Source organism: Sinocyclocheilus grahami, unplaced genomic scaffold (assembly GCF_001515645.1).
Source record: "Sinocyclocheilus grahami isolate Dianchi unplaced genomic scaffold, SAMN03320097.WGS_v1.1 scaffold1073.1, whole genome shotgun sequence".
NCBI classification, from domain to species: domain Eukaryota; kingdom Metazoa; phylum Chordata; class Actinopteri; order Cypriniformes; family Cyprinidae; genus Sinocyclocheilus; species Sinocyclocheilus grahami.
Genome location: NW_015506252.1, coordinates 368,034 through 379,332, shown reverse-complemented (window position 1 = coordinate 379,332; position 11,299 = coordinate 368,034). Strand labels below are relative to the sequence as shown.

Below are 11,299 nucleotides of genomic sequence, written 5' to 3'. Positions count from 1 at the left end.
GGGGTGGAATCTCTCTAATGCATGATGATGAAATTCAGGACATTATGGTCTCTTGCTTGTCTATTCCCACTTTTTATGGTCCATTTCTTGATAATTACATATTGTATAATTTTAATAAAATTTTTTGACAATTTTGTTTTTCTTTTCTTAACCAAGTAATTTAAATTAAAAAAAAAAAAAAAAAAAAAAAACTGAAAAAATGATTTTAGTATTTTTGTCTTGTTTTCCAGTAAAAATATCTAAAACATTCTTAAATCAAAATATATTTACCTAAGAGGCATAATTATGTAAGATATTAAGTAAAAAAGTCGAAATTCAGTGAGTTTTTGCTTAAAACGAGAATAAAAATCTGCCAATGGGACAAGAAAAATAATCTTGTTTTCCCTTTGAATTAAGATTACTTTTCTGATCCCATAGGCAGATTTTTTCCCTGTTTTAAGCAAAAACAAACAAAACAAGATAAAAACACTAAGAAAATCCTATTTAAAAAAAAATAATCTTTATCTTTTTTTTTTTTAATGTAAAAGTACAAACCCGATTCCAAAAAAGTTGGGACACTGTACAAATTGTGAATAAAAACAGAATGCAATGATGTGGAAGTTTCAAATTTCAATATTTTATTCAGAATACAACATAGATGACATATCAAATGTTTAAACTGAGAAAATTTATCATTTTAAGGGAACAATAAGTTGATTTTAAATTTCATGGCATCAACACATCTCAAAAAAGTTGGGACAAGGCCATGTTTACCACTGTGTGGCATCCCCTCTTCTTTTTATAACAGTCTACAAACGTCTGGGGACTGAGGAGACAAGTTGCTCAAGTTTAGGAATAGGAATGTTGTCCCATTCTTGTCTAATACAGGCTTCTAGTTGCTCAACTGTCTTAGGTCTTCTTTGTCGCATCTTCCTCTTTATGATGCGCTAAATGTTTTCTATGGGTGAAAGATCTGGACTGCAGGCTGGCCATTTCAGTACCCGGATCCGTCTACGCAGCCATGATGTTGTAATTGATGCAGTATGTGGTCTAGCATTGTCATGTTGGAAAATGCAAGGTCTTCCCTGAAAGAGACGACGTCTGGATGGGAGCATATGTTGTTCTAGAACTTGGATATACCTTTCAGCATTGATGGTGCCTTTCCAGATGTGTAAGCTGCCCATGCCACACGCACTCATGCAACCCCATACCATCAGAGATGCAGGCTTCTGAACTGAGCGCTGATAACAACTTGGGTTGTCCTTGTCCTCTTTAGTCCAGATGACATGGCGTCCCAGTTTTCCAAAAAGAACTTCAAATTTTGATTCGTCTGACCACAGAACAGTTTTCCACTTTGCCACAGTCCATTTTAAATGAGCCTTGGCCCAGAGAAAACGCCTGCGCTTCTGGATCATGTTTAGATATGGCTTCTTTTTTGACCTATAGAGTTTTAGCCGGCAACGGCGAATGGCACGGTGGATTGTGTTCACCGACAATGTTTTCTGGAAGTATTCCTGAGCCCATGTTGTGATTTCCATTACAGTAGCATTCCTGTATGTGATGCAGTGCCGTCTAAGGGCCCGAAGATCACGGGCATCCAGTATGGTTTTCCGGCCTTGACCCTTACGCACGGAGATTGTTCCAGATTCTCTGAATCTTTGGATGATATTATGCACTGTAGATGATGATAACTTTAAACTCTTTGCAATTTTTCTCTGAGAAACTCTTTTCTGATATTGCTCCACTATTTTTGGCCGCAGCATTGGGGGAATTGGTGATCCTCTGCCCATCTTGACTTCTGAGAGACACTGCCACTCTGAGAGGCTCTTTTTATACCCAATCATGTTGCCAATTGACCTAATAAGTTGCAAATTGGTCCTCCAGCTGTTCCTTATATGTACATTTAACTTTTCCGGCCTCTTATTGCTACCTGTCCCAACTTTTTTGGAATGTGTAGCTCTCATGAAATCCAAAATGAGCCAATATTTGGCACGACATTTCAAAATGTCTCACTTTCAACATTTGATATGTTATCTATATTCTATTGTGAATAAAATATAAGTTTATGAGATTTGTAAATTATTCCATTCCTTTTTTACTCACAATTTGTACAGTGTCCTAACTTTTTTGGAATTGGGTTTGTATATTGATTGTTTCAAAACAGTCACATTTAATAGCACTTAATATAATACAGATCGTTTTAAAACAGCTCAAAGTAAATTACAAGAAAATAACAGAATCAAAGATGCAAACTTCATCAAGCCTAGACAAGACAATAGTATAATTCAGCTCAATTCAGATCAAGTTTTGTTCTCATCCAATAGTTTCAGTGCAGTCAAAGCAATAATATCACTCGATATCAAGTGTTTTAAATCCAAAGCAAGCCAAAGGCAACAGTAACAAGGTCTATAGTATCTTGAGAAGTACAAACAGTACAAATACTCCATGTAAACTCAAGCTCATAAAACTGCCTGCATAATAATTGTGCAATAATTACAGCATAATTATACAGCATGTCACCAGGACATGAGAGAGTTGCAGGCCAAACAGTCCCATCCAACATCTTATTATTCAGAAGCTCTGTTTTGTAAATGTGATAATTATACGCTGCTAAAATCCGCTTGCACAAAGCAATCGCATCATCCTGTTGTAACACTGAATCACGCTCTGTGCATATTCAATAAATATTCAATAAATTCACCTGACTGCATAGCTTCATTAGTGACAATTTATGACTAGATGTCCTGTGTCGTGCGTGTTTTTGCGTGCATGCATACATGTGTGAGTCTCTTCGCTCCGGTCGCCACGTTATACAGATGTAACCACAGTGAACCGTGCACCCCCATTTCTTTCCACAACAAAGCCCAACTAAACAGCGCTGCCTCGCAGGCCTCGCATTCGACCACCAGCCGCACTTCCACAAACACGAAGAATAGTTTAAAACCAGAGCTGGAGCGAGGGGCCTCCGCTGATTCAAACCAGCCCCTCCGCTGCTGCCAAAACTGCCTGCCTTACTCTTTAAATTAGTCCCATATTATGTCTGATTGTTTAGGAAGCACTTACAACCTTACTAAATAGCAGTTAGCTCTAAAAATCTATCAAATAATTACAGGTCACTGTAAGAATACTGTTTAGGCCTGCTGTGAGTGAACGGCTCTCTAAGAGAGAGAAACGTGGGTGTTTACATGGATGAATAAAGATAATGTCTGTGACTTCAATAACACAAGCTGGATTTGAATTTTTTTAGACTCCAGTGTGGTATGTGTTCATGCAGATGTTGCTACCATGATGCATTTATATTAATATATCTAAAGAAAAAGTAGAAAGAATGGTACTTATATTTCAATAAATACTACAAGCCACTATGGCATTTCTGTGTTTTTTAGCACCATGCTACGCATTTACTAGGGTGTTCGGCGTAATTGGTATGGCATCAGGATAGAAGTACAGTGTGATCAATGCATTGTACTGTTGTTTATCGACATACCAACCCTTACAAAAATGAACCATGGTTTTACTACAAATAAAACCAAAAAACATGGATACTATAGTTAAACAATGGCACGAATTAACCATGGTTTTGCTACACTAACTGTAGTTTGACCGTGGTATTTGTAGTGAATCTGTGGTTATACAATAATGGTAATCAGTTTGCCAAAAAACACAGTTAAAATAAATCCATGGTAATAAATGCTCATGAAGCGTCTTTCCAAAAAAAAAAAAATCTGTAGCCAAAAAAAATCCATCAAACTATTTTGATAGATGAAAATTTGAAGTTGTGAAAATTATATGATCTAGAACTTTTAAACAGTGCGTGTCATTGTAAAGATTGTGAGTCTATCCCTTACAGCCTTGTTTTCATCCACATTAAATTCAATATGGCGTCTAACGTGACTAAGAACTAAGGTTTTTGGTGGACGTTCCTGAGTTTTACGGTAACTTCAAAACAGCCCACAAAGTGAAATAATACATAATATAGTATGTATATGTATAATACAGTCTACAGGTGTTTGTTTTGACTAACAGAGGGCGCTGCTCGCTATAGCAGCTTCAGGCCGTGTTATCATTTTCCTTTGCTACTCAGTTTCTCACCTTAGTTTTGTCATTGAAAATTGGACCAGAATGAACGACCACCACCGTATTATTATCATCTTCAGAGTAAGGCACATACAAACACGCATATAAACTCACAAATACATCTAACCGTGTACGCAAATTACATTTTACACCGCAATTTGCTGCGTTAGTTCATTTCCATGCAGGTAAACATAAAAAGCGCGGGGAAATTCTGTTCGCTCGGCAACGCATCGCTGTTTTTAGCACCCTGCGCCATGAACCCTTCTAAAGAGCATGGCTTAATGATATAAAATGAATGTATAATGTGTGACTATATTAACTGAATCATGCAGACATGGCGAATATTTATGAAAAACTGAACATTTATTAAATATAATGTACCATAAGGCTGGACAAGCTTCACATAACATGTTTAATATTCATGAGCAAAGCCCACCCTGTTGAAAAAAACAGCATATGCTGGTTAGGTATGCTTTGACGCTGGGATGCTGGTTTAAGCTGGTCCTTTGCTGGTTTACCAGCAAAGGACCAGCTTAAACCAGCAAAGGACCAGTTTAAACCAGCAAAGGACCAGCTTAAACCAGCAAAGGACCAGTTTAAACCAGCAAAGGACCAGCTTAAACCAGCAAAGGACCAGTTTAAACCAGCAAAGGACCAGTGGTTTACCAGCAAAGGACCATCTTAAACCAGCAAAGGACCAGCTTAAACCAGCAAAGGACCAGCATAAACCAGCAAAGGATCAGCTTAAACCAGCAAAGGACCAGCTTAAACCAGCAAAGGACCAGCTTAAACCAGCATCCCAGCATCAAAACATACCTAACCAGCATATGCTGTTTTTTTCAATTACAGTATAAAGACCCCAGCTATCAATGTGACGTAGTTTATGTGCTCTTCATTTAGTAATATTGATGACACTTACTATTACAAACATTTATAAAATGTATATAAGAATATTAGTTTAGATGTTAATGAACATCACTAATGTTTGATAATATTTCATAGTCGTATTTTAATGTTACTAAACTATGTTATTTCTGTTTATGGCTAATAAAAGCTATTAAAAAGTGTTGTAAGATTATCAGAAAGTGTGTCTAATGTTGTTTAATTCTTTATTCCGTTTTTCAGTGCCTGCGTGCCTGCATTTGTTGTATTGTGACAAACTGAACTTTGTTTTGAGCCTTTAAAGTTTTTTCTTAGGGGCACAGTGTAATTTAAAGTAGTATGACGGAGTATGATATACCATAGTTGATCACATTTATAATGGTCAAAATGGATGAAACCTGAACTGTCCCTGTATAATTTAATTTAGTAGATAAAAACATTGGAAATTTCAGTGATATACTGACCACTGGACTAGAAATGTCCCCAGTTTTAAGTCAGAAACGTGGTCTTCGTATGCTCTGTGGTTGTAAGCCAGTAAGTGAGTGTTTGTTGTGTTGTTCCTGCTGAATGCTAAAGCAATGCTGAGATCCCCTGATGGAAACCCTGTAGCAGAAATCCAGCCCTGAGTTTGGCTCGAGTGGTTAGCGTGGTATCGCTAGAGACGTTAAAGTCCAGGCAGATGTTAGAGGTGACAAGAAAGAAAAATACAGCAAGGGTTCCTCTGGTTGTGTGTAAAATACTGTGTGTAGTTCACATTTTTCTAAATGAAAATACAGAAAGTTCAAGACAAACCCATTTGGAAGGCCTTGTGGTGGGAGGAACATGTTTTTTTTTACTTAAGTCTTTATTGTTGAAACTCAGTCTGATTGAGTTTAAACATTTACAGTAACCACATGCAATAAAGCACAAGTGATAACCAATCTCTAAGTTTACATTTTAGATTTACAACAAAAATCGTGCCGAGCAGCTGTATACTGTAAACCCTGTCTGTTTTCCTGGAAAAGAAAGAGTGTAGGTTTTATATGTGAATATCTGCTGTATGTTCTTCTTGTCCACTTTAGAAATAAATGACCTCGATGGGTTTGAGTTTTCACAGAAAATAGTGTACACTTTTAAAAATAACGTTTCTTTATTGGCATCTATATGGTTTCATGAAGATCCCTAAACATCCATGGAACCTTTTCAATTCACAAAAGGTTATTTTTATAGTGAAAAAAGATTCTTCTGATTATTAAAATGTTGTTAGCACTAAGAAAATTGTTATTTCAACAAGTGTTCACATAAAGGTTCTTTGGGGAACCCTAAATGATTCTTCTAATCTATAGCATCTTCTGGAAAGTGTAGTTTCTCATGGTCACAGACTCTGATATCTAGCTTCATACTATGATTCTATCCAGTTAGAGGACATCAGACAGGTCTGAAAGCTGAATAAATAATCTTTCCATTGATGTATGGTTTGTTAGGATCGGACAATATTTGGCTGAGATACAACTATTAGAAACTCTGGAATCTGAGGGTGCAAAAAAATCTAAATATTGAGAAAATCATCTTTAAAGTTGTTCAAATGAAGTTCTTAGCAATGCATACTACTAATCAAACATTAAGTTTTGATATATTTACAGTAGGGAATTTACAAAATATCTTCATGGAACATGATCTTTACTTAATATCCTAATGATTTTTGGCATAAAAGAGAAATCTATAATTGTGACCCATACAATGTATTGTTGGCTATTGCTACAAATATCCCCCAGCGACTTAACACTGCTTTTGTGCTCCAGGGTCACATATTGTTTTTATTTTTCATGCATCTTCTACAGTAGCAATGCAACAGATTTCTGTGTTATTTTCTTGTGTTCGTAACAACTTAAAAGTCTGGTAGAGTGTGTGCTCCTCGGTCGTTTAGCATGTGATGCCTCGGTTTTCTCTGTAACCATTTACAAAAGCACCAAATGTATGAAAACAAGTGTTTCTAAATCTGTTCAGATTTTAAAAGTTGTGTTGTGATGCAGACAGCTGGTGGTACATTGAACAATTTCCTTCCAAATTACTCTAATGCATCCAGACATTGTACATGTAGTTCTCATTATTCTCAATGTTAATTCAAATCACTGCATCACAGTATTTCTTATGATAATGCGACTTTGTGGTAATGCATTGTGGTAATGACAGTTTTACACGGACGCTCCCTCACGCTCTTTCTATATGTGCAGAAAATTAATAAGAAATTAATTGTCTTTATTTCAATTAATTTGTAAATGCATTTTTTTTGTTAATACTTTACAATTTAAATAATCATATTACAGTAATAAGAATAGACGTTTTTGCATTGTGGTTATGAAAAGTTTGAGGAAAATTGTGTAATGAAAATTGTAGTAATTTTGGGGTAAATTTTGCAATGAAATTGTAATAAAAATTGCAAGTCGGCAAGTGTATGATGCCTAGGGTTGTGTATTAATTCTTAACTTGAGACTTGAGCATTGTGCTTGTTTAGAACGCAGACAGCTGGTGGCACGTTTAACAGTTTATTCCCAAATTGCTGTAATGCATCCAAACATTTTACTCGTAGTTTTCATTATTCTCAATGTTGATTCAATTTACGGTATCACTTTATTTTAATTAACATGTGGCTTTGAGGAAATGCATTGTGGTGATGCAATTTTGGTTTGAAATGTGCATAAAACATTTGAGAATCAGACAGAACAGTGAAACCTCAGCCCGCATGCATGTGTTTTGCACATTACAGGTGGAGGTGCATCTGTCCGTTCCTGCAGCTCCAGTAGGGGGCGTCGTTCACCAAGCTGGCCCGTGTAACGTGGCGTGGGTAGCTCGCGGTGGTTCTGGTCAGGCAGACTGGAGCCCTTGGGCGCTGGCATGCAGCTCAGCGTTCGGGAGGGGCCCCCTCAAAAACCATCTCCTCAGGGGCCACACCCACCGCGCTCGCTCTCGTTACTTCAAGCCAGGCCTCCGGATTTAGAGCGGCTCTGAGACCGCTCGCCCCAGCCGGTGGAAGTCAAAGCATTCGGCTTTATTTTAGAGCCCAGACTGCGTGGCATTCGCTCGCTCCAAACATCCGAATGCATGCCGTTCACATGCACATCTGGGAAAGCCTGTTTACAATCACTTCCTCCGAGACGACAAACCCAAACTGTCCTTGACCTAAACATCCAATGTCAGTTTCTGATGGTGGTCTTGACATTTATAGCGCTCCTGAGCGCATGAGTGAGACGGAACGGCCATACGGTGAGGAGGTGGAAAGAGCTTCAGAGTTCAGTGTTTTCTTGTGCTTCTGTGCTTTAGCTGCAGCATTGGGTGGTCCGAGTTCTCCTCGAGCGTCTGCTGTGGGTTTCTGACCTGCCGTGTTTTGTTTTGGTGTTTAAAGGAAGGGCTCTCTTTAGGTAAAATGTGCTTGTTTTTACCCGGGCCGCTCGCTCACACTCTTTCTATATGGCTGAAACTCATGAAAACGTGCAGAAAGTAAATACAAAATTTTTATTTTCCGTAAAACGAGGGGCTAGTGAGATTTTCACAATGTTTCTTTCATGAAAGTTAAGCACATTTAATGATTTACTTCCAAATTGTCATTGATGCAATGCATCCAGACCTTTTAATTCTCGTTATTCTGTGTTGATTCAGTTAACTTGAAAATACTAAAAAATGGTTTGAAATTACTTTGTAATATAAATTACACAGGATTTATTTCTTATTACAGTGATAAGAAGGATATATTTTTTGCATTGTGCTTATAAACATTTTTATTGAAGCCTGTTTCCAACATGGAATAAAAAAAACTTTTTATCTTAAAATTCTGACTTTGTTTCTGAGTATCTCACAGTTCTGTTTTTTTCTGCAACTGAATAAAAAATAAATATGGTAATTATAACTTTTTATCTCAACATTCTGACTTTTTTCTGGCAATTGTGAGTTTATATCTCATATTTCTTACATTTCATCTCAGAATTGCACGTTTAAATCTCGCAGTTGTTGCTTTTTTTCTCAAAATTGCATGAAACAAAGTCAGAATATTGAAATAAAAAGTCACACTTACCTATTTAATTTTTTGTATTATGTGGCAAAAACAGGCTCCAATACATTTTGGAGGTAAAATGTGTTTAATAGTAATAAAAATTCAAATGATTTTGGGGTCAAATGTGCTTAATCTTACATGGACTGCTTGCTCACACTCTTTCTATATAGCTGAATCTCATGAAAATGTGCAGAAAATAAATAATACATTTTATTTTCCATAACTTGATCGGTATTTTCGGTCTATTAAGATTTGCTTAAGATTAAGTTAAGCACATTTAACAATTTCCTTTCAAATGCTCATTTCTTCAATGCATCCAGACTTTTAAATTATAATTGCTGTCAGTGTTGATTCAGATTACTGCATCGCTTTTTATTTCAATTAACTTGAAAATGCAAATACTATAAAATGGTTTACAAATATTTTACAATATAAATAACACAGCATTTATTTCATATAAAATTAATTGTGGTTATGAACATTTTGGGGTAAAATGTGCTTAATTGTAACAATTTAGGGGTAAAATGCTGATTTTTGGGGTTAAATGTGCTTCATTTTAATACATTTGGGGGTAAAATGTGCTTAATTGTAAAGAAAATGGTCATGCAAATTTCTAATTTATTTTAGATTTTGGGGTGAAATGTTAGGTGTTCCTGACAGGTTTCGTGAGCTTCACCCATATTCTGCTCTTTATCTCCCTTCCATGTGCACTCTCTGAATTCTTCTTTTAGAACATCTTCATTGCTCCTGTGTTTTGAGAGCGCTTCATAAACTGATGATTTGTGGAGGACACTTGTGGTGGAGCTCACGGGGGCAGACGGCAGCACTAGTGGTAACTCGGTGCCATGTTTAGTATAGTCTAGAGTGCTGAGTAACCAGTAATTCATAAAATTGGCCTCTTTGTTATGATCATACTGGCTCCTTCAGGCCCCACACAGTTTGACATCCAATTCATGAGTCTTCAGTTAATGACCTGCGTAAAGCACAACCAAAGCTGTTTTTTTATTGCAGAAAGGTCAATTAACATGTGGCTTTGAGGAAATGCATTGTGGTGATGCAATTTTGGTTTGAAATGTGCATAAAACATTTGAGAATCAGACAGAACAGTGAAACCTCAGCCCGCATGCATGTGTTTTGCACATTACAGGTGGAGGTGCATCTGTCCGTTCCTGCAGCTCCAGTAGGGGGCGTCGTTCACCAAGCTGGCCCGTGTAACGTGGCGTGGGTAGCTCGCGGTGGTTCTGGTCAGGCAGACTGGAGCCCTTGGGCGCTGGCATGCAGCTCAGCGTTCGGGAGGGGCCCCCTCAAAAACCATCTCCTCAGGGGCCACACCCACCGCGCTCGCTCTCGTTACTTCAAGCCAGGCCTCCGGATTTAGAGCGGCTCTGAGACCGCTCGCCCCAGCCGGTGGAAGTCAAAGCATTCGGCTTTATTTTAGAGCCCAGACTGCGTGGCATTCGCTCGCTCCAAACATCCGAATGCATGCCGTTCACATGCACATCTGGGAAAGCCTGTTTACAATCACTTCCTCCGAGACGACAAACCCAAACTGTCCTTGACCTAAACATCCAATGTCAGTTTCTGATGGTGGTCTTGACATTTATAGCGCTCCTGAGTGCATGAGTGAGAAGAAGTGGCCACACGGTGAGGAGGTGGAAAGAGCTTCAGAGTTCAGTGTTTTCTTGTGCTTCTGTGCTTTAGCTGCAGCATTGGGTGGTCCGAGTTCTCCTCGAGCGTCTGCTGTGGGTTTCTGACCTGCCGTGTTTTGTTTTGGTGTTTAAAGGAAGGGCTCTCTTTAGGTAAAATGTGCTTGTTTTTACACGGGCCGCTCGCTCACACTCTTTCTATATGGCTGAAACTCATGAAAACGTGCAGAAAGTAAATACAAAATTTTTATTTTCCGTAAAACGAGGGGCTAGTGAGATTTTCACAATGTTTCTTTCATGAAAGTTAAGCACATTTAATGATTTACTTCCAAATTGTCATTGATGCAATGCATCCAGACCTTTTAATTCTCGTTATTCTGTGTTGATTCAGTTAACTTGAAAATACTAAAAAATGGTTTGAAATTACTTTGTAATATAAATTACACAGGATTTATTTCTTATTACAGTGATAAGAAGGATATATTTTTTGCATTGTGCTTATAAACATTTTTATTGAAGCCTGTTTCCAACATGGAATAAAAAAAACTTTTTATCTTAAAATTCTGACTTTGTTTCTGAGTATCTCACAGTTCTGTTTTTTTCTGCAACTGAATAAAAAATAAATATGGTAATTATAACTTTTTATCTCAACATTCTGACTTTTTTCTGGCAATTGTGAGTTTATATC

At 37.4% G+C, this 11,299-nt stretch overlaps 1 protein-coding gene across 1 annotated transcript in view; it reads left to right on the top strand.

Moving 5' to 3' along the window:
• Window positions 1–7,915, top strand: part of helz2a (helicase with zinc finger 2a) — a 26,216-nt gene extending 18,301 nt beyond the window's left edge. Inside the window, exon 14 of the mRNA XM_016251853.1 lies at window positions 7,685–7,915. Coding sequence (XP_016107339.1) covers window positions 7,685–7,915 — 231 coding nt within the window. The remainder of the gene's footprint in view (window positions 1–7,684) is intronic.
• The last annotated feature ends 3,384 nt before the right edge of the window (window positions 7,916–11,299 follow it).